Source organism: Orbicella faveolata, unplaced genomic scaffold, assembly GCF_042242905.1.
Source record: "Orbicella faveolata isolate gen_17 unplaced genomic scaffold, um_ofav_v1 contig_47, whole genome shotgun sequence".
Classification (NCBI taxonomy): domain Eukaryota; kingdom Metazoa; phylum Cnidaria; class Anthozoa; order Scleractinia; family Merulinidae; genus Orbicella; species Orbicella faveolata.
The window spans coordinates 24,384,473-24,412,470 of NW_028301577.1; the positions used below are offsets into that span (position 1 = coordinate 24,384,473).

The following is a 27,998-nucleotide window of genomic DNA, read 5'->3' on the forward strand; positions in this document are numbered from 1 at the left end:
CCCATCGCTGACAACATTCATTTGCCGAATATTCTGGTTTGAATTCGGGCGTATTCCTTTCGAAGATGTCGTTCGAAAGGTCCTCATTCCGTCGCAATTTTCAGGGTTGGGTTGAATTAAACTACGGAGAAAATAGCCGGACGAAGACAATCACACGGAAAAAGTTCAACAAAATCTGCAGATATTTGCTGGGAGAGCCCCAGATCGAAACTGATGCAAAATTTCGCTTCTGGGTCAAGTCGAAAGGATTTCGAATCGCTCATACCGAGGATGGTCAAGATTACGGGGTTTTATATGTTCCTGTCAAAGTTCCTCATACACGAGTAAGTCCGTCAGTCGACAAAAAGGTTTCATACTCAAAATATTTGACTTAGTACGGTTTTGTTTGCTTTTATCTCTGACTGTGTTCTGTGGGATGTCTTGTGCATTTAGAGCGTGGAAATGTTGTACCCATACGAACCTGACAAGATCGGACAATCCGCTCGCAGCCAAGTTGTCGAATATCGGAGGGTCGCTGTAGCGGACGATTTTTTTGATATCATTAGCAGTGTGCACATAAATGAAAGGGGAGTTCATGTTGGACAGAAAAAGACCTACAAAGCGGTAAGTTTAGCTTCAGGACTAGCTCTTCAGTTATGTCGTGTAGAGCCTAATACGTATTGTACTTGCTATTCATCAAAGTTAACTAGCGAAAAGTGGACCTTTCACACACAGGTATTGTGGCTTTAAGTTAAGCTGAATCCATTCTCACTTTCGAATAAGAGTTAATGACTGCCGAAATGTTACTCGGTGAGTAAATTTTGTCCGAAAAACGGCACATGACAGTCGCGTAAAATGTTTTTGCATGAGACATTTCAAATTATCAATGCGAATCGTGAGTGATCGAACAGTGCGAATGAACACGCTTTCGAATTATTTTCTTATGTCGGCCGATTATTAATGTCTCGCCAAAGCTTTATTTTACTTGGAAAGTGAGGTTTTTTTTTTCAATGACAGTGTTATAAAGGAGCGCCTTGAGGGTACAGCGAAATTCTGATCACAGACTTGCTGTATTTTCGTTAAGCGAACGGATGTATTGACCCCTTAAGCAGACTGAAGGATGAGAAGTCCCAGTACTGAATAAGCCGTCTGGATGTCCCGAAAAATATATGAAACTCACAGGAACCCTCTTAAATCGTGATGCTGTCGACGCATCAAATTATCTCGTGGTTGAGCGGCGAAAATTGTCACTCTCAGGAGTGAAATTTCTCGCGTTTCATTTGTATAAAAGGGTTAGCTCGCGTGACTTTGCGAATAGTTCGCTTAGACCGTTTTCCATATTCAAATTAGTAAATTATTTTCATGCTACAGCGAACAGAAGGCGAGTGTATTGATTGTAAAACAATTATCTTAGGCTTTATTTATCTTATTTCTATGTTGAGGTTTTTAAGAATCGCTAATAAGCGTAGGGTTTGACTGACCGAACGAATCCAAATTTGGGATGCATGTGCGTTGCACTGTAGATTAGCCCAAACGTCATCCAAAGGCGATAAGACCAGAAAATGCATAAAAAATTGATATGTTTAAATGGGACGCAAACGGAAAATGAAGATTCTGTCAAAACAAGTTCACTTAGTCCGAGAAATATTTTGTGGAGTTTATCAAAACGGTGGGAGTTCGCTGGCAATTTCATTGCTACCCGGGGAATTTCATTTTTGATATGCTCTTGTACTACCAAGTTCAATTCTACATTACATGCCATATTAATTTTCTTCTACACTTAATAAATCAGCTTCGTTTTCACTCTTAGCCATTAAATTTTCCCTTTAATCTTTTATTTCATGTTTCGGGAATTCACGCCACCACTCGTGCATAATTGCACCTAAAAGGTTTTCCTTTCAACCCAAAGTGAAATTTCAACCCATTTTCGCCTTAGGTAGAACGACGGCATGTTGACCAGATCTTGAGTACGTTTTAATTGTGATTTCTAAAAAGTTTTGAAATGATGATTCAGAAAGTATTGTTTTCAGATAACAAACCTGTCCAAGCTGCACTTCGCCAAAGTACTCTGTTGATAGCCAACTGACTACAGTAAAATCATTTGCAAAATTATGCGCACAGCTGCTTCTATCGCACGATTTATTGAAAACTGAATATAATCGCAGACAAACGTGCTTCATTCTTCAGAAAAACCAGACGGATTTTTTCATTTTCTTTATTTAGCGACTAGAGATATTAACCTTTTCTCCTTAATCCTTTTTTTTCTTTTGATGTCTTTTAATTTTCTGGGGTTCCAAGATGTTCGATTTTTTTGATGTAATTAATTCCACATTTGCGCTTACGCAAAGCGAAAATTTACGTACTATAACTTCGGTGTCGTGTTTTGTTTTTGTTTTTGCATTTCCATCAAATTGATAGGTGTATGTGTTTCCATTTCAGTATCGCATATCTACAAAAAGCTTCTCTTGTGAAACAATTGCCTCGCTCACTCGTTCAGTTAATACGAATATGGAAATAAAAACTGTAGGACAAGCAATCGATGTCTGGGCTGGGTGGGGTGAATCGATTCGCGGTTACTTCAAGAAAGAATGCTGAAGGCATTCTTAAAGTTTTCTTCATTAAACTAATATATTGAGCCAATTCTCCTTTCCTTTTTCATCAACTAAAAGTATAATGATTTTGTTTCTTGGCGAATTACGCATCTAGATCTTTAATCAACGTGTCAACGCAGACGCTCCAAATGACAAAACTGTTAAATTAGTGCGCATAAAAGTTTGTCGTGGTACAAAATAAAAAAAAAAACAATACTGATACCTTCGCTAAACTTAAAATCTTGACATTTTGAATGTAGCAATAAGAAATAATCTCACTGCTTATCGAACACATACAGTAGTTGTAGAGATGATATTATCCATTTGTGAATTTCGTGTAGTGAGTTGATGATTTAAGACCGTTTGTGATGGGGAAATTACATGAAAATAAACGCACCTGCGGAAAACTCTGCTGCTCAGAAAATCTCATGCTAAAAGTACGGGTTACATAAGAAACGAGATGAAAATAATGACGTCAGTCTATTTTTTGGGTTTTAAACAGATATCTGACGAATAGGGACACAATTTTAGCCTGCGCCAATATCTTTTTTTCATAAAATACAATTTTTCTAAGACTGGAAGTGATTTGAGCCATGCGATATTACATTCTATTTTCGACCAACGTACAAGAAATTAATAATACAAAATAAAAACCCTTAGGGAGCCACACTGGGCAGATATTATCATTTATTTCTTGTTGACAATTCCGCACTGACCACTTATCGCCCCCGGGCTTATTCAAGGAAATTATTTTTATATTGCTCTTTTCATCTGGAAAAGTGCTTTTAAATTTTCAGTTTCTCGAGATTCGATCCCATTTTGAGCTGACAGCTTCCTTAAAATTCATTTTCGAAATATTTCCGTACGTCTAAAACAATTCCGGCTTTAGTTTGAAGAGAGTTTTTGAAAATATCGTGGTTTGTCGTCCTTCATATTCGCTCAACGAAAAATTCAGAGATGTTTATCAAATTTTTTACTATCTTACTTCGACCTCCCTTAGCGGCTGAAGATGCTTTTCTAGTACACAGACAGGACGGACGAGTTGAAGTGATCAATATTTTCAGATAAGCCAATTCGCTATTTTTTTTTTTCAGCACCAACGAAAAGCTGACTAAAAGATAAAGTAACAGGTTATCGGACGCACAGAATTTAAACCGGGGAAAGCCTGAAAGTGCTAAAAGATAAGCCATTATCATTGAATGTTTGGACTGAGGACCAGGAGAGAATGTCAGACGAAGATTTCTTTTCTAAAACTCACATTTTAAAACGGATATTTGCTTCCGTAAACAGTCGCTTTCTCTTTGTTTTAATATTGGATAGTCATGACTCGAGAGATTTTTCATTGGAACTGAATATTTCGTCAAGCGCCGGTGGACTGATTGAAAATACCTCGCTGCCTTATTATCTTTGTTTCAAGCAGTAACTTATATACAGTGTGCATGATTCTATGCAGTAAAATAAAAGACTCGTAATTAGAATAGAAAACATTAGCAGATGTCTTTTAATAAAAGCGTCAAGTCACAATGTTAAATTGATTGAAATCCACCTAACCTTGGCATTTTTGGTACTATAAGGCGGGACTTCTGGTAAGCGTCCATTAGTTTGTCAAATATTCACAGACTACAAAGGGTTTCACAGCTGAAAATATCAAGAAAGCAAACTATTCCACAAAACAGTCTTAAAGTGAAGTTGAATCTTCCAAATTCTACTTATTAAAAATGCCACTCACACAAACTAAAGTTTTTGGTGTCTTAGGATGTTGTCCTGCAAACATGGCGCTTGCCTTTGTTGCATTAATCGCAGTTCAGTTGAGCCGAGTCCCGTGACAGTGCCGAGCCATTTCGATAAATGGATTCAGAATCGTTTATCAGACAAATGGCATTAGTCCAGCGGTTTATCCTTCGCTTCATGTTAACTTGCTCTGCAAAACATTGGAGCAAAAAAGGCAAAGTATTGGACACTCGTGACGACAAAAAAAACAAACAAATATCGCTATTTGTCTCACATGTTTTTAATGAAAGCTTCACTGGCGCGGCGAATTTAAGTTTCCTTTCTCTTGTCTGGCCATGTGTCATATTATGGTAGCTTTATAACTACAGGCGTTTTTGTAGCATGGATGTCTTGCCAATAAACTATGAATTCTGGTTTCAACATTACCTTAGCTTTGTCTTCTAAAAGAATTACAGGAAAGAACTGTTCGTAAAAATATTGTGAGAATTCATGTCCAACACCGAGGAAACATTGATGGCAATTTGGGTCGAGTAATCAGTGCATGTAATGTCTGTGGTCACTTCTCTCTCAAAATTCAGTTCAGTCTTATGTGGAACCGCACACTTCCCGGTAAGTTTCTTGTTTAAAACCAAAACACTCATCGGTACACAATCATCAGTCGAAAAATTTGAAACAGGCATGCTTTACCCGTTCATCCCTGAGCACTTGTGTTTGCGTCTTGAAATACAGAATCTTCCCGTTGATTTCCCCACACTTCTTATTGTATTAGTAGGGAGACTTTGAACCTATCAGTTGGACATTACTGGTATTTCTCTCTTTTCATAACTTCAACGTAAACCGTATTGATATTGGAGAGGAAGAGATAAGATTATACACATGCAGAAAAAATATCTATAAAAAATATCTATAAAAACCTAACTTAGAGAAGGCCATTGTTAATTAATTAACAGAACTTGGAAAACTTGAGATTTCGAGTTTGGCTACTCTTGGACAAAGACTACATGAAAAACTGGATAGACTCAACAACATGTACAACAAAAGAAAAGCATTCTTGTCAAGTTGCCTTTTTAGGTTAACCTCGAAAAAAAAACGAACTCAAATGAAGCATGTTAGAATGACTGTGTTTACCTTTCAGACCTTTTAGCGGCTAGTTAATTAACTAAAGTTCTCGCGTGTGGTCATTTTTTTTTTTATAAACGTAAATTAGCGATGTTTACGGCGTCCATTAGGTTTCGCAATATTTTCAAACGAATCACGGAAAACGAGGCCATTTTCGAATTACCTTTAGCCTCTTTCTCAAAGCGAGTCTTGGTAACCATCCTTCACATGAAAATAAGATTTCACTCACATACAAATTAAACTCATTTTAATATGTATGGTTGTGCACCAGGCCTCGCTTTGATAAAGAGGCTTACGCAACTTGGTAATTAAATGGACCATTGACCTCCAGTAAAAACCTTTACAGGCACAAACAACGTTTTTGTTTCCCTAGTAAATTTTTCCTTGCTTATGATGCCTATCAGTGATTGCAAAGGCATCAAATGCAGTTTATCAAAGCAAATAAATGAGCTAGAAATCCTTAATTGCAGACAAACGTTTTTTAATCAGTACTTCTTTGTTTCAATTACAATTGAGCGATCTGAAAAAGTCCTTGCTATTGTTCATAGCATATGAGCAGTCTTCGATCGAGATCCTTTTACCGGTCAGAAAATGTTTAATTTAGGCAGCGTCTACACTGCGCCAAAGAAAATTCTACAGCTAGGCCTACCGTCCACACTAATCCGTCACAAAACGGGCTAGCTTAACGAAGACGCTCATCAAACCGAATGGAATTTGAAAACACCGGCTTTTCGTTTTCGTGTGGACGGAGAATGCTTTGAAAAGCGAGCTTTTCGAAAACGATTGCGTCACGATAATAACGTGGTTTTCCTTACCGAGTTTTCGTCAAACACAAATCCAAAGTGACCGGTGATTGCTGCATTTTTAAATTCCTTCGGCATGGTGTGGACGGGCTGTGGCCCTAAGTTCTTGCAGACGTTTTCGCACTGCTAGCCTTTCGCTAACACCGAAATGGAATACTGCAGAAGCAGCGACTTATTGGTTCGACCTTTTCTTATGACTCAATAGGTCATTTTATACTCCAGATTAAATGAATCTTAGACGGCTCCGAAAATTAGTGATTGGAACAGAAACATGTGCGATCAAGTAATGGTTACTGATACAAGGAACTGTTCGTATTTTCACAAAATTAGGCTAAGATTCTGACCGAATATTAAGATTGGTCAGTAACTGTGTTTATTATTGCTGCGGAGCGAGCGGAGCGAGCGAGCAGCAACATAATCAGGATTTAAGAAGAACACATAGAAGGGGTACGAAATCTCGAATACATCACTTTTTACCAGAATGCTTTGCATTTAACCAGAGTGCACTGAGCCACTTTTTAACAGAGTGCACTGCGTCACGAACAAAACGAGGATGTCACACCGTCAAGCCGTCGTCCTTTTTCGCGTGGTCAGTTATGTTTTGCTCTGATTTACCAGTAAAACGATGTGCTTGACTTTCACAACTCTTGCTTTTGTTCTTAATGCAGTATGTGAAAGTATGTAAAGCTTGTAGAATAATTGAAACAAACGAAAACCGTAGAACACGTTAATTTCATATATGCAGCGATCTCTTCCTTTTCATCCAAACGTGAATTTAAGCTAAAGCTTTAGCATTTTCACAGATAGCGATGGACGCGCCCTCGACACAGTCTGTCAACATTCTAGAGACATTTAATGCGCACCAGTGCAAAATTTATAAGTTAGATTTCTGCTCTTACAATTTCTACATCTTTCGATTTTCGCGATCTGGTAACTGGGGTAGGTTGATGTGTATCGTTTTATGTCCAAACATAGTTCAGATCACTGTGTGCTTTTTTGTCACGATCCCTTGTCACACCTCGCCATCGATGCGTCATCATGCATGAAGTTGATGCATTCAAGGTTAATATAAGTCTTGGCACGCGCAGATAGATGAATCACTGCGTAAAACATGTCACTATCAACAGAATGTGCCGCAGCATTACTATCCTTCAGATACCCTAGTTGATAACAGTCTCAGTAAACAGACTTCCTGGGTGCTTTCCATTCAAGCAAATTCTTTAATTAGAAACGGGGACAAATGGTAAGGAAATTTCCTCGGAAAGTTCCCGGAAAATCCAATAATTGTGTAATTTCCAAACGCGAACCTTTCAACCAAAAAATTCGGGAAGAAAATAAAATGGAACAGAAATTCCTGATTATAAATCTTCTAAAATTTGGTTGTAGCTCGCTAGGTTGTGTTATTCGCCACTGGGAATTTCCGTAAATGTAAAAACAACAGAATTTTAGGTCGAATGCATAGCACCCGCCGACCCCGCCCCACCTCCCCCCCTTAGATACTTCGCTGGGTAAATTCTTGCAGCACTCAAAAACTCAAAACATAAGCAAGCGAATATAGATAATAGCCGGCGTTTCGGCGTCATCTTGACACCGTTTTCAAGGCAAAGCGACTAAATTAATGCGAAGATTTGATTTCTATAGCTGGTTTTCACATGACGTCACTAAAATTCGAACTACAAAACTATTGATTTTCCTGAGATTTTACTTAATGATGTATAAGAGCAGCTGAAAACTAATATTCATACAAATTTTCGCTCCGAATGGGTTCTTGGTTTTGTGATACACTACGCTCGAATTTCTAAGCTTTTGAGTGACGCGGCATTTACATGACGGCTGTCATGATGGTCAAAAAAGTGACTTATTTCGGGGAACTTGGCTATCTGAACAGTTCATGTCTTAGAGAAAGTATTATTTTAATGTTTTAGAGTTCCTCGAGGGTTAAATTCACGCTTTTGTAGCAAAACTCAGTGACAGATGTTTCTGTTGGTTTCCGGCCGCCATGTTGGTGCCCATACGGATGGGCACTAGCCTCCATACAAATCTCTATAAATTTGGGGAAAAAATTTCTTCGCATATCTCGCATAAGAAAAATTGCTGTGACCAGAATTTTGGCGAGCGTCTTTGCATATTTACCTTCTTTCATTTCCTAGATTCTGGACTTTATCTATTGACCGGTTTTGATTTTTATTTTGATCTATTTTGAATTGCGTGACACTGAAAACCAGCAATACTATACAAAAACTCAACCAAAAAATATCCATTTTGATTACGTCATGGGAAGTTTCTATGACTGGTTATCCCTTTCGTGTAAAGTTCACAACAGCGTTACGGCTAGACTTTCAAAGTTGTAAGTCTGACTCCCGGCGCTCCTTCTAGCGCACACATTTTACTGGTATCGTGCTCAGCTTCCTAGCACGAGCCTCATTTATTATTGTACTTTTATCTTTCAAGTAATGACTACAATACTGCAACCCAATGAATAAAACTAACCATAAGCCCATGATTACGCATTGCGGACCTATTTTCTATTGAGTGTCTTAAAACCAAAACCAAACCAATTACTCACCAACTGGACTACTCAGCCAATCTCAAACCGTAGTGAAACCAAAATCTTTCGACACTCAGTTGAACTGACTGCTCTCTTACTTCAACACATTACTCAGTTGCAATGCAATTAGTGGATGTATTACAAATATTTGGACTGCGGGCTGAGGGGAGAGAGACATACTACATGAAATAAACATCACAGTTATGAACTTAAAAGATTTGAACAAAAAAAAACATAAGCGCGCAAAAAAAATTCAGGCGGTAACGAGATTTGAGCCCATGACCTCTACGATACCGGTGAATTTATTTATGCAATACACCACAAGTTTTTAGGCTAATAAACCTTTATAGGCTGATAAACCACGCGGGACGTTGGAAGAACACTCGAAGAATTCGTAAATCACGAGCCGCAGGCGAGTGATTTACGAATTCTTCGAGTGTTCTTCCAACATCCCAAGTGGTTTATCATGCCTCTAAACCATAAAAGCTTGTGGTCTATTGCTTTTATATAATAGTTCAGAAGACAAGCGAAATTTCCATGAGTTTACTGGCACAATAAACCATAGCTGATTGACCAATCAGAGCGCGCGCATTCATTTGATTATTATTTAAAAATGACTAATCATCAGTGTTTTCTTATGATAGGTTGCGAACACCTACGCATTCCTCCCCCGTGAGGCAGTGTCGTATTATCTGATGAGTTGTAGTACCTGCAAACAGAGGATCCAGCGGTTTAATTCAATCCTCCTGAAACATGGCAGACCGCTGTCACCTGTTTCTGACTTGGTAAGCGTGGTTTCCATAGCAACCCAGAGAGTCAAGATTTAGAGTTGTTCCTTACGCTGAGTCAGTTGATTATATTAAGTTCTATGTTGCTCTCATTTTGAATAAAGAGTAACCTTTTTAAATTTGCTCTTTGGCTTGCTGAATTACTACCAAGCTTTGAAAATCAGTTCTTATCTTGTTTGCAGGGTCGGGAATCTCCCTCTTCTGATCTAGTGAGTAGCTTTAGACTAAAATTGATAAATATTAATGTAATATAATGGGCATAGGTAATCCGGTTTCGAGTTCAGTTTTGAATTAATTTCCAAGAGTAAGTTTTTCAAAAAGCTGAAATTGCAAGAGCCGCTTCGGCAAGTGCAATTTTAGCATTTTGGAAAACTCAAAATTGCAAATTAATTCCAAATTGAACGAGAAAAAGCGTATGATTACTTATTAATAATATAAACATGAAAACATTCGCGTGGAGGAGGTGCCGCAAGATCTTTCTTGAAGCCATTTTTTCTCAATCCAGAAAACTTTTTTCAAAGTATCCGCACAAAATTTTCGTCATCATTTTACGTGATATCATTGGCTTAGAAATTTCCTATTGCCTTTCAGCCAATCATGATCCAGATTTAAGATGTGTAATTTGTACTGGTGTAACATTTTCTTGGACTGTTGTTACACTTGAACTGCACTGCTCTCAGCCAATCAGAATCGAGTAATTTTTTCATCTATATTATTAAACAATGTAGTTGCATGATAACAGAACGATGTTTCTTTGTCACATACAATGTCTTGAATTTGATTTAAAATTTCCTTGATAGTGAATTTGTCAAAATCGGTAATTTAACGTACACGTGACAGCTTTTGTTATGTTACAACAAGAGATTATCTCTTGGTTACAATGGTTACAAGCTTGTCGGATTTGGTTTTTGCGGCAGGCGGCGCTACTTTTGCAAACCCACGGTGAATCCAAGATTTATTGATCTGCCAACCAAAAAGTATATTCACTTTTTTCGGGAGGCCATCATGTCGATTTGAATCGTTCATATCACATGCAAACGAACTACATCAACGGGATTTATCAGCGCAGGATCGCGTACAGTTCTTCCACCTTCGTCAATGCTCTTGATGCTCGATAAATGTTTCCTGCTCGTGTGTTCATTTCTTTTTATTTCCGTGTTTCTGTTTAGCGAACACAGAATTCCCTGGAATAATGGCACCAGCGGATTAATTGCGATTTCAGTCGCTAGGGACTTGCTAGCTTCTCTGTAATCAGTAGCAGGGGGCTGTAGCTAGTAACAGCTAAATCGAGGCACTTGCCTCTGTCATTTTTTATTTCGGTTTTGTTGTTTATATATATGATCATCAAAGACACTCTAAATATCAAGAAAGATAATTTTATTATGGACATTTTCTCAGTCACAATTTTTTCGTGGACATTGCCTCGGTCATAATATTTTTCTAACTAAAGCTCTGAGTAGTCAAAATCCCTTTTCAGTGTTAGTAGTCACTCAGCTGTGTTCTATTGGAAATTCGCCAATCTGATTGCTTCTCTCATCGTTTTCTACAGTCGAACCTCCGGTTGCGACCACCTCTCCACAGCGAACACCTTTCCTCAGCGACCAGTTTTTCAAAATTTCCAAGATACCAGAAGTTTCCAAGTCAAATCGTCATTATATTTGGAACCTCTTGTAAGCGACCACCTCTCGTAAGCGACTGCGGCCACTTTTAGAGCTAAAAGTCTGAAATTTTCTTTTGTTTTTTAACCTTCCATAAGCGGTCACTTGACAGATAATAGAGCGGAAATTGAAAGTAAGGCGTAACACGATCGCTTTTCTCCGGTAGTACAAGGGAAGGAAATTTCTCAATGGGAAGTACCGGATTTTTTCTCGAAATTGGCTCTTCACATGAATAAAACATTTAAAACATAGGAAAAGTCTCTGCAGTTATCATATGCTAATGAGACAAAATTTTGACCCAATATGATCTAAGCTCTCGTAAGCGACCACCTAGGCTTGCAGTTTGGGTGTTCGCTTACGGAAGCTTCGACTGTATTTAACAAATAGACTACGAGCCAAAATTTTCTATGAGCGAATAGTCAACAAGGCATAGCCGAGTCGACTATTCGCTCATAGAAAACGAGGGCGAGGCTAAATAATTATAGATACACAAAAAGTAGGTTTTGTGCGGTGTCTACCAAAACAATAATTGGACTTCTCGCCCTCGTTTTCTATGAGCTATTCGAGGAGTTTTAGCAATCACGACGGCGACGCCGAGGACGACGCCTTGTAAAAAAAAGTTTTAGATTCAAAACGCACGTGCAGAACCACTGTTCTGCTCGTTAAACATTTTGTTTGGTGGCGTTCTTGTTACAGCGTCGCCGTCGTGGTTTGCTAAAACTATGCCTTATGGACTATTCCCTCATAGAAAACTCGGGCTCGTAGTCTAATTGCTGAATATTAGTAAAAGTACAATTTTTTGATAAAGAAAAGTGCACCCAGATCAACTGTAGTTCAGTCCGAATTTTCTTCGACGAAAGCACGTCATGAATTGATGTCAGGAAAGTGGCAAACAAACTGGTGAAAAAGTGAATCGTGCAAGGGAGAGCAAATTGTCGTTACTGTTTGAGCGAGGTGTCCACTTTGCGACGTAAAAATTCGAAATTTTTGCCAGACGTTTTCAATTTCAAATAACAACCTCGCGATGGTGCATGTGTAACTCATGATAGAGCCCCTTAGAGTGTCAGTCGTTTAGCCTCCAAGTTAATTAGCCCGGCCCTAGCCGGCTAGCCTCAAACCAGAAGTCGATTAGTCCCCAATCACCCTCGCACTATATTCACGCTTAAAGAACAAGAAATGAACAGTGTTTCCGAGTTCTGGTTGGGAGCTAATCGACTTCTGGTTCAGGGGGCCAGACGGTTAGGGGCTAATCGACTTGGGGGTAACACGACCAGATACCCTTTTATAGATTCATCAAGTTGCACTGACAGAATAATTTCGGAGATACTAGACCATTTTTTTCAGGTTTCCGTCAATGAACAAAAAGTAGTTTTGATTTTGACTTTTCGTGGTGAGTTATACCTTAAAAGCTTTTCCTCAGAATCACAACCATTTTGTGGCCGGAGAAGAGCGTGCTCTGTTTACATTTGTTTAAGGTCTAATTCTACGAAGTTTGAGACAACGTGATGAAACGATGAACTCACAGGCCTTTGGTTTTCAGCCCTTTGAAAATATTTGTTTTAATTTGCGGCACGAATTGCGTCGGCAAGGCTGCTCAGGACTCAATAAACCCGCTGGTATTGGCTTCTTCAGACTATTTCAGCAAAATATGTCTGATATATATTTGCATCGCAAATGGACTTGCTCCATGGAAACTTTGAGTCAAAGTTAAGAATCCAGTGAGCTACTTAAGGACTGCCGGTCTCAGTAATTAATTAATATTAGGTACATAATGTCAGTCAATATTGCAGACGGAGAATAATTTACTCTAATTGATCAGCTGAATCGAACGAAAGATGTACGTAGTTAAGCCGGAATTTTCGCACTGTAAGCTAACTTTGCTCAGTTGAAATATTCAGTCTGATATTAGACTGAAGTGAAAGCAGCTGAAGCAATATAGCTTTTGAAAATTTTAAATGACATATTGAAATAAGAATTTAAATATAATCACATTCAACGGCGGACTCGTGAGTTTTCAGCCATGCGGAAAAAAAAAATTTAAAAAAAACAACAACTCTCGACCCGGCAAGTATTTTGATAGGCGACGATCACCATTTCCGTCGTTTATACTTCCATCTCACATCACATTTTCTCTTTTCCCTGAACACAAATACAGAGCATGTTATGACATACGATTTTATTTCCAAAACAAAAAAATAATAATTGTCTTCCTTGCTGAAAAATGGAATTCCTTAGAAAGGGAGTCCAGAACTTTTCGGATTTTTTTTGTTGTCTGGTAGTCAGCGGTAACCTTTCGGAGCAGGCGCGCGGGCGCCATTCTTCGGTTGTCCCACGTGATCAGCTTACGCTATCAGCTGCTGAGCCTGACAACAAAGGCCAAAAATTTGAGTCTAAATTCTGGCCCATTATTTCCCGGTGCCTCCTGGTTTAGCTTCGGTGATTTTGGCGTTTCACCACACGATTGTGGACGGGTTCCGTCAATACCCGTCAAAGCGATTTCGAGGGAAGAAGAAGTTCAACGATTGTCGAGCTTTCGACGGTACGAGTGACTTAGAAGCGCTTGGGTGCGGCGAAAGTTTAAGGCTTGTTTGTACCCCTCGTCTCTCTGTGGCGTTGTCTAGTCCATTGAAGATGTCGACCAAAGCCCTTGCAGCCATTGCGAAGGTCAAGTCGGAGCATATTCTAAAGGTAACTTAACAGATGAAGTGGTCTATAACATTTGTGTTAAATTGCTCTAGTTTTGTGCAACTCTTGGAGTATTCTGTTGCTGGGATCAAAGCGAAAGAAAATCGACCATCGCCGCGCCGGCTTTGTTGTTCGAAGGTAAAGGGGGAACACAAATGAGCGTCCCTTCGACTTCCTTGAACGGCAAGAGGTTCGAAAGCTTTAAGCTCCAAGCCTTACCGGAATTGTTCGCAGATCAGAAAATGAAAACATGTCTTGTGGTGTTTCATGCATAAGAGGATCGTTTCATCCAGGAAGGGCCAGTAGATTGCGTTTGCGATTTTTCGGCAGATGACACCCCTTGTCCTTTGAATCGGCGAAGAGAAAACAATGAGAGGCCCACGTTCTAATTTGCCGGCCAGATGGCCTCCGCTTTAACGCAGCTTTAATGTAAGCGCTGTGTAAGACTTGTTTAGCTCAGAATTGAGGCTTCTCGCTGGAAATTTACGCCGTTTACAATTTTTTACGCGTGATCCGTAGAAGGAAGCGTTAAAATATATTTGGCCTGTTTTCTCCCTCGAAAGACATGAAATATTCATACCCGAAATATTGCAAAAGTGAGGTAATTAGCCAAGTGCTGTCTTATCTTGGTGTTGCATGTGGCCTTGCTATCCTATTTTGAAAAGATCTCTCCAATTTTCCTCATCTTCTCTCGCGATTCGTGATCTGTAGGGTTTTCAGTTAGATCACGTAAGCGAGGAAGTTGTTGTCACATCAGATTTTTCAGCATGTTCATTGTTTGGAGAAGGAGCGTAGCGGCTCCCAGACACTTCGAATAAACAGTAGATTTTAATGTCGAAGGAGGCAGATGGTTCTTTCTTGTTTGTGTGGTAGCGGGACGATTTTGCGGATGCGTTTGGTTGCGGAAGCTGCGCTTGCAGCCCGGAGTATTGCGTGTTCAAGAATTTGGGTGTGAAAGGGTGCAACGGTTTAGATTGGAGGTTCTCGATCGGGCAAATCCAGAGCGTGCTATTGAAGATTCTATATCCCATGTTGTCCTAGCGTATGACTGGCCTTCTTTGTCTAATTAAAGTAAATGATTTCATTGGATCACTGATTACACTAGACGTTTCATTTCAGAAGCAGGATTATGAGAAATCCACTTTTGGGTTGGAGAGGCCCAGAGGCCCAAGAGAGAGGGAGAGAAAATTCATAGAATTCCTTTGATTGAAAAGCTTTTTCCATGGTGTTTTAGCTTTGAATATTGCATCGGAAATGCAGAAAAATTTGTGGTAAAAATTATTTTGTTTATTTGCACTTGGAAGCTATAAATGGCTGCCCAAATTGAAAGAAACAGAATTTTATGAACCTACATGTACAACAGGAAAAACTTAGCAAAACATGAAGTTAAGGTCGAATGCTTTATCATAGTTTTTATTATCATATTTTTTAGAAGCAGCTTTAACCATGTTTATAAATTACATGAATGCTATAGAAGATCAGCTATAAATTTAGGATTGATAATAAAATGTATAGAATCTGATACCCCAGAACAAATTTGATCCAAAATTCATTTAACTGAAGTTGAAACTAAGGTCGTCCTTGTATGTGCTGAAGCAGAATTCCATGCCCTGGTCATATTCTCAAAACCGTTTTGGTAATTGTTTTGGAAATTATAGCACCATCTACTATGTAAACATACACCTTGTACTGGCTGGTTTTAGACACGTTATATAAATATACATCCCAGACAATCAGGATGCACCCTTTCCAGACCTACGAGAACATCACCAGGCTGATATTTCTGATTGTCTGGGATGGGTGGAGACTAAGGAGAAAAAATGCAGTGTTTACATTTTCACTGCATGTCCCAGATTTTTTGCCACGATTGCCCATCATTATAAACTTGTAAATCACAAGACATGACTTCCCAGGTAGCCTGATTCAAAACCACCAGTGCTTGGTGGTTTGAATATACTCCAAAAAAGCTTACAAATCAAAATAATATCCTTCATAATGCAGCGATTGCAACATTAACAACATTAACACTGCCTCCAGTGTCAGAAGTATTTGTGAATGTGGGAAATTTTGTGAAGCAAACTTTTGTCAACAAGGTGGTGTGTATTTTTCTAATCAGGAATCAGATGTAGAAGCATCATTCTCCAGCCACGACTCAGATGAAGAAGGTGCTACATATGGGGTGAAGAGATTTAAAAGGGACATCGCAGAGGACGTGTTTGAAGAGAATGGTAACAGAAATGGCATGGGCTCACCAGTAGTGGAACATGAACTTATGGATACAGCACTGAATGGAGGTCATGGCAATGATTTACCTAGAGATGGTTAGTTCTTTTCATTACCAGAATCAATTTAATCTAAATGACCCAAATTAGCATTTAAATTTTCATTATCAGAAAATACCTAAAACTATTGTAAAGGTCAGCACTCACTAGGGGACATGTACGGGCATGTGAAGCGGGGACAAGCTGCTTTGTGTGTACACATACAGGATGCAGGTTTCAGGGACAGTACGCAGACTGAGGCATAGAATGTGTTGTAGTTTAGACAGTTTACAAGAGTGGTGCACATGTCTTTTTGTCCCTGCTTTATGATCAGGATTCGTACGGATCCTGGAAAACCTGGAAAGTCCTGGAATTTTGTTGTGGTGTTTTCCAGGACTGGAAAGTCCTGGAAAAAGGCTACTGGTCTTGGAAATTTCTGGAAATCTGTTTAACTCAAGTAAAAGATATGAAATGTATGACAGACAGTAAGGAGAATTAACGTTGAGATCTTGGGAGTGAAAGGGTTAATGTGAATTTTAGAGATCCTGGAAAAATCAATCTGAGTTCTGGAAAGTCCTGGAAAAGTCCTGGAAATTTGTTTCTGAAAAAGGGTACGAGCCCTGTATGATGCATGAATTCAAACCAGCTGAATTTCATGTTAAAATGGGCATATCACATAAGAAAAACTGGCTTCAACATGTCCCTACTAGGTATCCCCTCAACGTGTCCCCTAGCGTGTGCTGAGCTGTAGGGAGGGGAGAGGATAGAAAAGGTGATCAGCTTGGATATACTAGCCAACATGTTCAGGGCTATTCTACTTTTATTTATCACAAGATTTGACTATTAAGAGTTCCAATATTGTTGGTGAGGACCATACTTGGAGATGTAGGTCTTGGGGCTTGATAGTATGTACCATTTATTTTTTAATTATTGAGTTCTGTACAAAAAAAAATAATACTGAGGGGTGATATTCTCTCAGAATGGCCCAAGCATTTTCAACAGTTAATGAGATGTACACAGTGCTGTTATTAACTGTAGCCTTGATCTTCCCATCCGTAACAAATTTGTTACTTTATGGGTGAATTGTATCAACTACAGGCAAGTTCACCCGTAACAACAAGGGCCTATCAAGCATGCTCAGTCATTACAGTTTCTAGGGTGTACAGCCCTTATTGACAGCCCTGGTACATAGAGCAATAAGTCGTAATGTACAATCAGGGATCAGGTTTTTTATTTTGTCTTCATCTGTTTGTGTGTCAACAGCTGCTATTTGTCAAAGTGATGAAAACTTGGCTGCAAAAGGACTATTACCAGGCTATCAGACTTATTCTACAGACCAAAAGCAAGAGGTTGTCAATTACGCTAAGGAAACTACAGTACGTGAAGCCTCTCGCAAGTACAATGTACCTCGCTCAACTGTCCAAGTCTGGTGCAAACATGGTCCTCCTACAAAAAAGGAGAAACGTTCCCCTGGAGGGGGTGGACGTCGCTTAAGCTACTCTAATGAAACTGATGAGAAACTTTTGCAGTGGGTGCTCAGGCAGCAAGAGAAAGGGACGCCTGTCACCAGAGATGCAATCCAGGCCCAAGCCAGATTGCTTGTTCGTGATGAATGTCCTGAATTTAAAGCTTCCAGTGGATGGGTAGAGAAGTTTCTTGCCCGGCATAGTTTGACGATTGCAACTAAAATGTCGTCACAGAATCCAAGTGGTAGGTGAAGCTCCTTCAATCTGTGATGATAGTTGGGTAGCTGACAAATTGTTTTTTGACAGATTAAACTCATCACACAGGGCTCAAAGTTTATTTTTGGCTTTGGGAGCATTTGTACAACCAGGTGTAAATTTTTAGGTGCACTGCCAAAATTTTAGGCGAAGAGTTAAAAATTTTAGGCGCACAGCTCCAGATACTTGGAGCACCTACTTGAAAAGAATACTTACATGAGTAACACTCCAAAAAGAGCAACTCAGGCTTCGTGTTGCAATATGGACCTATTCTAGCAGTATTGAACACAACCAAAACAAATAAAAGAATCAGGATATCTCACACAAGGGTTATGCTTAGATATTAACTACTGACATCGCTCTGTTGAGTATCCTCACTATCCAGTTGCTTGTTGTTAGCCTCCCTTTGAAATTCTGTTCACGAAGATTCTTGATTTATTCAGCATCTGGGTATTCGTGAGAACTAGCACAAACTTTGCTCATTTGGCTATCTTTCAAGCCATAGAATTCGTGGACCGACCTGTTCTGAAAACGCTGGACATTTTTGTATGTCTGACAAGCGAAAGCAAAGCTTTCTTTACAAAACACGGCATTCTGTATTTGTTGTTCGTGAAGAACAAGCACACGATTTAATTTTTCTTTCCCAGTTTCCACGCTTTCCACTAGATCATTGATTGTGCAGGAAGCATGTGCTTCATTCCTTCATCTGCATGTGTCAGCAGAGTTGTTTACAACACAGAACATGGGGAAGAAATGAATGTTCAAGTTCGGAGAATCCACTGGGAAATTAGGCTTAAAGATGACGAATAGAACACAGTGATGGAAGGAAAATGGTGCAACTTTATTATTTGGTGCCTGGTTGTGTTATATCTATGTTTATATTTATATTTATCAATCTGAGTACGTTAGTATGGTCAGGTGAGTAAGCACTAGAGAAGTCGCACTGTACTTTGGCTTTTAGGGCGCGGTGGTGCGACCACACATGATTTTTTAGGTGCACAGCCAAAAATCTAGTTGCATATGTGACCAGTTGGTCGTTAACTTTGAGCCCTGTCACAAATAGATGAGCTTGGGAACTGGTGCCTGAAAGGTTAGTGGGGAGGAGAAGCCATAAGCCAAAGGGGAGGTATCCATGGCAACCCTGGAAGCGGGAACCACCCCCAAAAGTGGCCGCTAATTGGCACTGTCACACTGAATGAATCAATGGCCAAACAACTTACCTGATTCATACTTACCTAAAGGCCAGCAACCAAGAGGGAGGGAGGGGAAGGGGCGAGAATCCGCAAAGATTCACTAAAACACAGAGCAAATGATCCGCAATGATCAGCTAGCAGCACTGCACGTGTAAAGCAATGAGACACAATAGCCCTGCAAGTCTCCAGAGGACCGCCCCGCAGGTCACGTACTGTGACAGGAGAAACCGCTGACTGCATTGGTTTGAGTCTAACTTTGCCTAGATCGTATTCAGCCACATTAAAAAATTTTGGTTTGCTTCAGTATTATGCAGTGTGTTCATTTTTCCTTCAGCTACACCACAAAAATACTGCTTGTAATGCTTGGCTGGTTGCTATTATACATGCTTGTTAAGGAAGCATCAATGGCAAAGTTTGACTGTTTTCAGTTTTGAGGGTGGTGGCATACCTTGATCCCTAGAGGTTTTATTTCTTTTCATTTAACAACATAGAATTATTTTAAGTAGCCTACCTCCAGCTTGCTGCCTTGATTCCTTTTGCTTGGCTACTTGTCTGACTGTAAAAAAAGGTGGCAGAAACAGCTTTCTACTCAGACAAACAATGTGGCAGCCACTTCATAACATCGTGACAAACTTGACAAAAGAAATGTCTTTCCAATGTCAAATTGTTTGTGCACTTTGGTAGTGTGACACATTGTCTGCAAATATATCAACACAGCTGCCAAATGAATTTATGAATACTTGATCAGCATGATGACCCCAAAATTTGGAATGCACTCCTGTTGTGTGAAGTTGTAATGGACTTTTTTCTTTCATTTTTGTAAGGTTAGAATAAGCTTTATTATTAGCCATTTCTCTCTTAAAAATTTCTTGTGAGTTATCTAAGAGAATGTTGATCTTGCAGAGGCCATCCCAATTTCATATGTGGTCCCAGTTGCATCCATTCCAATCGGAAGCTCAGGGGTATTAAACCACAATGCAAACAGTCCTCGAGCAGCTGATGGACGCAGTGTGACAAGTGAAGACACTCGTAGTGACAGTGGAAAAAGCGAGGAGGATGGTGAGCTTTATGATGCTACCTCACCTGCTCAACTGGAGAACACAGTCCCTGCTGTTATTAGGGTGAGAAAGCTTTGCACTAAATACATTGTTGCTTTTACTGTCCTCTTTGTTGAAGAGTAATGGTTTGAATAGAAGCAAGCAAGTTTAAGTACTTTAAATATGGTAGTGGGTACAAAGATTATTTAATTCTTTTTTGCCTGGCCTGGCTCATGAAAGAGCCCTACTCAGTCAACCACTTGTCCAATATGGCCAAGAGGTGAGCTATCATGATTAAGTCAGTCTTTTTTTTTTTTCTGCGGTGGGATATACACAATGTGCCTCCAGGTCTACAAAATATCCGTACCCCCCCCCCCCCCCAACTGAAGGGATTAGAATTTCCTGGGAGGGAGGGGTTGCTGTAAGACCAAAAATTTAAAGAAATGCACGAAGCCTACTTGGAATTTCCAGAGGGATGAAGGGGGGGTCCTTCCATGGGGAAGGTATGGATATTTCTGTAATGACACAATGTATTGCACCTTGATAATGCCGCTTCTATTATATTTTAGTATAAATCTACTAACCTTCTATCACAAATGCTGTTCTCTGATTGGCTATGCTACTCACTATCTATTCTGTGATAGATAGTGAGTAGTGTAGCAGTGTGCCCTTGCTAACAAAATGAAGGCTGCTTCTTGGCGTTTTCGAAGTGTCTGTGAAGAGGATTTAGATTAAGTTTTGAACGACTAATAGATTTATACTAAAACAATATTAGATTATTCATAATTAGATTATCGTGCAATAGAAATCTCAAGGTCATAATCTAATAATATTGTTTAGTATTAATTAAGCTGTTGTCCATATATGAACAAAGATACATGTACCATGCCAATTGTTTATTTTTCTGAATTGATGTGAAGCACAATTTTTGTATATGTTCATTCCAGTTATTGCTATATTGTTCTGACCTGTGGTGTGTCCTAGAAGGAGAGACAAGGTTAATGGTTCTATGGAAGTGTGTAATTTTGTTCTTAACAAACATTTAATGTGCGTATCGTGTTATTTTGTTGACCTGTAGGAGCCACCGAACTTATGTGAAATGTTGAAGCCTATTCAAAATGCCAGCTCTCCTGCCTCACTTGGACTGAAGGATGAAGATGATGATGATGGCGAGGGAGAAGATGGAGAAGGTGACGGAGAGAAGGCTGACCCTGCTAATGTCAACCCAGAGAGACTTAAAGCTTTCAATGTAAGATCACGCCTTGTCATACAAAGATCAAGGTTTAATTTATTTTTTATCACTTAACAACTTGATTACCTGTAAAGTGCATATTGTACAAGTCACTTGTAATCATGCTTCAGTCTCTTGAGATGGTAAAATGTCCATGGTGTAACTATATTTATGTACATGTACATGTACTTATACTTATTATATGGTTAGCTCCATACGCAGTCAAGATGAACTGAATCCAGCGTTGTGATTGGCGTTATCTTGCCCGCTCAGGATTACCCGCTGTGTTTGAAAAGAAAATAGTGTTGACTTCTGTTTAAGTAAATTTGTTATTGACTAAGCTTGTTCAGTCAAGATGGCTGGATATAGGCCTCATATTTTTTTTCCTTTTTTGTTTTTGTTTTTTTTTGGCTCTTTTATGGATCTTGACTCTGTCTCAGTCAACCTTTTTAAACATGGAAATATAGAACTTGGCCAATATCTAGCCATCTTGACCAAACAAGCTTGGTCAATAACCCACACATGTATGTATATATTTTATGATGCTTGGAAATGTTTATCAATAATTCACTATGTCTTTGATTAACCTAAACCTGACATAGGTAATTTTTTATGGGCTATTGTGTTGATCAAAATGTGTTGTAAAAACAGGCTGTCATCTCTGTCCCTAACAAGAAGCTTTCGTCATCTGCAATCTTATCCCTTAAACCCCTTGAGCGCCCAGAATGTGAAAAAACACCTCGGGCTCCTACTAGATTCATCGTGCACAAAACATTTATTTATCCACCTGTAACGTACATGTAGCAGAGCATTTCTTTAGAAAAATATCCTTATTCCAATTTGCCTTGTCTTTCAGATGTTTGTAAGATTGTTTGTGGACGAAAACCTTGACAGGCTGGTTCCAATCTCTAAACAACCCAAAGAGAAAATCTTAGCCATAATTCAGTCGTGTAACAGACAATTTCCAGAGTTCAGAGACAGAGCAAGGAAACGAATAAGAACATACCTGAAGTCATGTCGACGGCTAAAGAAACTAAAGGAGCCTCTTAAACGTGCAGCAGATCAAATGGTGAGTGAACAGTTTAGAATTATAGTAGTTGTTGTTTTCTGACCCGTAGAAAATTCTCTGAGCCAATTTACTTTTACAAGTGAATAATGCAAAAGATCATGATCATTTATTTCCATTATTGACTTTTTATATTGCAGGGATGGGGTGGGTTCCTTTTTGGTGTGGACTCTCAAATGAGAGGGGGGGAGGGAACAATTTTATGGTATGGGCACTTTAAGACCTGCCACCTGTTTCAGCTCTAGCAGGTATTCTGTTATAAATCGCCAGCTATATTGTAAGCAGTTGGCTTTGATGGGTGCTTTACCTGAGCAGCCACCACAGCTAGGGTCAGTTAGGATGGTACAACTTGGTGGAATGGAAAAATCCCATACAGCTTTATCATATAACATTGTCTGACTCAAAAGATGTGTTAAAGTGTGTTTCAAAATCTTATAAATTTTTCCTTATTGTGTGCAAAAGCTGCAAGCAAGTTGTACATTTCATGTCAGGAATAGAGTATAGCTTGTCACATACATGTATGACAAAGCTGTGCCATTTAAATTGGCCCTAAGATGTTAAAGACTTTTGCTGTTCTAGGACTTGTTATTAGAACTGCCCAACTTTGTATTGTACAATTCCAGAGAATATCCATACTCCTCCCACAGAAGGGGCTGGAATTTCCTGGGGGGTGGGGTTCTGTAAGACCAAAGAATTTCGAGAAATGTATGAAGCTTAATTGGAATTTCCAGAGGGGTGGGGGTCTTAGAAACAACATCCCTTCCATGGGGAGGTAGGGATATTTTCTGGAACTGCACATTAATATTATCTTCAGTAACTAAAAAAAATTCAATGCTGATCATTCTGGGGTTTTGGGTCGTTGTACATCAAGTACTTTTATCTGGTTGTTCCTGTAGAGCTCCAATCCCAACATGTCAGCAGCTCAGATGGCTGAAGTGAATGTAAGTTTACCTCATTGTCATTTGTGTGTTGTATGTGTTTCCTTTGATATGGTATCATTTCTTTTTAATTCTGGGCGAACTCGGGTGGATTTCTTGTTAGACCAGTCATTTCTACTGTTGATTACCAGTATCCATGAACTGACGTCTGAGGGTGAGGTGGAGTCGTATATCAGGTTTTAAAGGGCAGGATGTTTTTCTGCAATGCGAAATCATGATATATGCATGAAAGACTTTGTACAGGTAACTGGATCCTGTTATCTGCAGTAATGATTTTGAATAATGCAAAGTACAGTGTTATTAGATATTACATACTATTAACTGCACTACTCTGAAAATGTCTATTAGGTTGTTATGGTCATAGAGGTTTTAACTGGTTGTATGTACATGTAGATATATTATTAGAGCCTTGTATACAGCTGCTACAAAATAACACTGTGATGCACTTCCTGTTCTGAAATGAAATTAATTTGTTTTTCATTATTCTCCTTGCAGAACATATTAGCATCAGCTTGTGCTAATGAAGCAGAGAATGCACGACATGTCGGAGCTGACAGTGAGATTTCCGGAAGTACAGGTGCTCTGCCTTCTGCTACATCATCCCCGGCATCATCTCATGTGCCGCAGAATAACACCAACACAAGAAGTATTGACAGGCCAACTGGTGAGTGGTGCCAATATGTCTTCTTGCATAGTTGTATTTACATATAGTTCAGACAAATGGAATAGAAAATGGCGTGATTTTTCAAATTAACATGCGTAGGAAAGTTAAGAGAGAGTGCTTTCCATTCAACCAAAAATGCAGGTTTGTGAAGTTTCAGTACCAAATGGAATGTTACATTTTGGGTGGTCACCCTAGATTTTTAGCACAGCAGGGAGCAATACTTGAAAGGTAACAGTTTGTTTCAAGAGTTTTAGTTTCATTCAAATGAGTTCTTCCAGATTTTTCTTTGTTCAGTCCTTTTCTGTGTAAAACCCAAATGAAAAAGACTGCCTCCCCAGGCTTCTGTAATTTTATATATATATACTGTATATATAACTCGCACAATGGAGAATGGGCTTCTGTTTTCAACGCTTTATTCAACACCCGACGCATTTCAACATTTACCTTCCTCAGGGGTCTTCACATGCAATTGTTAGAGTATATATAGAGGATATTACGCGGTGGCGAGAAGATATGAATTTTATGTTCTCGTGGCAAGAACAATATCTCATGAGTGAGCGAAGCGAACGAGTGAGATATTGTTCTTGCCACGAGAACATAAAATTCATATCTTCTTGCCAACATGTAATGTTCTTTTTATTATATGGAGAAACCAATTCAACAAAAGCAAAAGGCGGGAATCATGACTTCATTGAACGATACGACACTCACAAAGGTGACATACGGAAAATACGCCACTCGGGTCCCGGATGAAGTGGCATATGGAATCTACGAGTGGTTTAGTTCCCAGTAAAACACTCTTCTCCGTATAATAAATATGTATATATGATCTATGAAGAGGGTATTCATTTTCTTGATGATGTGCTGTAAGAATAGCTGAAATATTTATTCACAGGCCTATTAACAAGTATTTTCCTTTACACAATGCAGAAAATGGTGGCCCTACACTTCCCAAACCAAAGGTGCTCACCCAGTGTCAGATTAGCGCTACTGAGGTTCAAGCCATACGACAGCTGATAGCAGGATACAGAGAATCCGCAGCTTTCCTGTACCGCTCAGCAGATGAGCTGGAGGCTTTACTGCCACCTCTGTAGAATGGCACCAAAGTTTAATTGGTGAAAATTTAATGATACAGAAATGAGATTAAAAGGTATTTAATAAACTTTATGTAGACTGAACATTAATTTATGGTCAGAGAGAGGTAAATTGAAAGATAATGCCAAGTCATATTTATACATTTTGTTTGTTTTTTTCATTAATGGCTTATTTAGATTAGGTCTTGTTATTTGAAAGCCTAAAATTGAATTTGACTTTGAATAAATTGAAAGCTCAGTTCATTGTAGATTTGTACAAGGTCCTGATATTTTTTGTATTTTAATTTCTTGTTGGGACCTCAGTGAGCTTGGTATTTTTTTGTGTTGACAATTTTGTAGAAGTTTATAATGCAAGTCATCAATAATAAGTTAAATTATTCATTTTGTATTTATTTTATGACCTTGCAATCTAACACCAGTAGAAAATTAAGGATACAATGAAACTTTACAACGTCTTTGTGGGCTGCGTCACCATTGCTGACCAATTTGTGAACAATAGTTACAATTAAGGTATCTCCTTCCCTTTGCAGTAAATCTAGTGAAACCATCTGCTATTGAACAACATACATTAAACACACTTAGCTATTTTAAATAACAGTTAGCCATTTTGGAGAAAAAGAATTTGTTAGGGTTGCCCTATGCTATCATTTCATGGCTCCATGTGTGGAAGAAAACAGGTTCTTGAGTGTGTTTTCATAAGTATGACTGTGAGCCTGCTTATGAACTTGCCTTTGCCTTGCATTAGAAAGAAAAACCAGCAAAAACTCGCGGTGAAAGCAAATAAATGTTAAGTAAAAAAAGAGATAATAATGACTGAAAGATTACTAAATTTAGCAAGAATGGCAATTTAGATTCTGTGGCATTTTGCCACAAAACCAAATTGAATGAAAGGACTGCAATCTACTTCCATCCTTGTAATTCTGTTCTTCTACCCCAAAATACTGGTTCTGTTTTGCTCTGTAGGATTCTTTGTCCAGTTAGTAGGTATGTTTGGTGACATTTGGTTATTTAACATGGCAAAGGGAAAGAAAACTTTCGATAACTGTCCTTTTCGACACTGGCCCTCGTAAAAAAAGTTTTGCCTCATCACCGTGCTTCATTTTGATTTTTTTCTGTCTTGTCAGGCAAGCCTATACGATCCCTTTTGATACAAGTTGTTGACCACTCAGGAGTTTCATAGTTTGCAAAATGACAAGGGGCCCTTAGAATGAATTGTTACAATGATGATAATTAATTTATTATTAGTGGACTTGGAATCTTGTACCGGTAGTCAACTTCATGGCTAGCGGGGATGCATTAAGTAGGGATGCATTTAGGGTGTTGTTTTTGCCCGGTTTGGAGAGTTCTTATTCACGCAAGCTCAAACCTCACACTTTATATGTCTTATCTGTCTTTTAATGCTGCATTGAGCCATTCATCATTTGTTGTGTATCCTGGCCTTTTCTGATTTCTTAAGTTAGCTGCTTTTGGCTATGCTAAGTGCTTGAAGACACTAGGTTTACATATTTGTTGTTCTGCCATGTGATATTTCTTGAAAGTTGTTACATATTTGAAACTGCATAACTCTATTCAAATACATCAGGTCACGCACACTTTATAACTTTTTCTACAAGCATTTTAAGGTTAACAACTGACTCAAAACTAGAAAAAAATCTATCGATTTATTATGTACACATCATAGTGTTTCCTGAAAAAGATTATTCCAGATCCTGTTCTCGCTAGTTTTAGAAATGGGGAGCAAAATGGCTGTTGGTTGTTGCCTCCCATTAATACTGCGCTGCACTCAATTAAAAATCCTCTTTTCTGTGCTTGCCATGCTTGATGACATTTTGGAGTTTCCAATTGCGTGACTGCATTCTGTCACACAATGTGTAACACAACACACAACATTGTGGACTATGGAATTGATGGTGGAAGTGGTAGAGAAGTTACAAAACACCCTTTCTTTTCACTCCCAAGATTCAAACTTCCAGTCTTTTTTGTTCGTAGTTTTAAGTTTGGATGAAATCCTATTGTGTGACCATTTTAATGAAAGCTATTTATTTTTCAATATTTTGCAAAATTAAATTTTGCATTTGTTGTTGTTGTTGTTGTTTTTAATTTGAATGTTGTATTCTTGGGTGTTGAAAGCTCAACAGTAATGCTGTTACACTTTTCGTCCCATGGTGAGAAAGTTTTTTCAACAATATAGGACAAGGTAGAAATACAGTATGCTATAATGTATTCTCATTTGATATATTTTCGAGGACCAGATATTTTTGTAGAGTGCATCTAACCTTTTTAGTACCCGTATCAGTAAATAAAAGTTGTAAAATCATTTTCGTACAAATAGTAAAATTCTGTGTGGGAGAGTAAGGTGAGATACTTTTCATGATGTGATCATTCAATGTGTGACAATAAGTGAGCACTTATCACTGAAATCGTCCATCTGGGACAAACAAACAGCCCATGAAAGTTTTTTGTAAATTTCTGTTCACATGGCATTCTTAGGGGGAGACAGTTACCTTTTCTTTACTATAAAAGTCTATAAAGTGATCTAAACTAGTACACAATGAATAAAAGTTCGGCTACTCAGAGTCCTTTGAGCTTCAATTTTCAGTCAAATTTGTCTGAAAATTTATACATTCTCCAAACCTAGGAAGAGTATTTCTAATTCATTGAAGGTTAAAAGTACCTTAATTGTTTAATAACCAATTTAAAGAGAGTCAGGATATGTTTTTATCAAGATGTGTGATAGTTGTATAAAAATTATTAAGTTATTCTTTGTTAAATTATCCTTGAAATCTTGTTATGTAGAGTTAAGAAGTCAATAAAATTTTTGACAAATACTTTCAGTGACTGTTGTCTCCAAAATAAGTATAAATTCCCGCACTATACTCTGTGGCAAGCCA

The 27,998-nt window shown here is 38.7% G+C and overlaps 1 protein-coding gene across 2 annotated transcripts; it reads left to right on the plus strand.

Moving 5' to 3' along the window:
• On the plus strand, positions 1–27,935 carry LOC110061091 (nucleolar protein 4-like). Of its 2 annotated transcripts, XM_089279607.1 has the most exons (12): positions 2–323; positions 433–603; positions 9,416–9,556; positions 9,742–9,768; positions 16,019–16,223; positions 17,427–17,873; positions 19,981–20,198; positions 21,193–21,363; positions 22,202–22,414; positions 23,308–23,352; positions 23,845–24,013; positions 24,944–27,935. In XM_089279607.1, the coding sequence occupies exons 1-12, from the start codon at positions 66–68 to the stop codon at positions 25,105–25,107; spliced, it is 2,229 nt and encodes a 742-aa protein (XP_089135733.1). In that variant the 5' UTR covers positions 2–65; the 3' UTR covers positions 25,108–27,935. The 2 variants fall into 2 exon arrangements, with proteins under 2 accessions (XP_089135734.1, XP_089135733.1); XM_089279608.1 differs by lacking the exon at positions 23,308–23,352 and having other exon boundaries at positions 1–323.
• Positions 27,936–27,998: the final 63 nt, after the last annotated feature.

Coding starts and splice junctions, on each gene's coding strand:
- LOC110061091 (XM_089279607.1), top strand. CDS start 66: ATGTCGTTCGAAAGGTCCTCATTCCGTCGCAATTTTCAGGGTTGGGTT. Junction 16,224..17,426: donor CAATGATTTACCTAGAGATG/GTTAGTTCTTTT, acceptor GTGTGTCAACAG/CTGCTATTTGTCAAAGTGAT. Junction 23,353..23,844: donor CTCAGATGGCTGAAGTGAAT/GTAAGTTTACCT, acceptor TTCTCCTTGCAG/AACATATTAGCATCAGCTTG.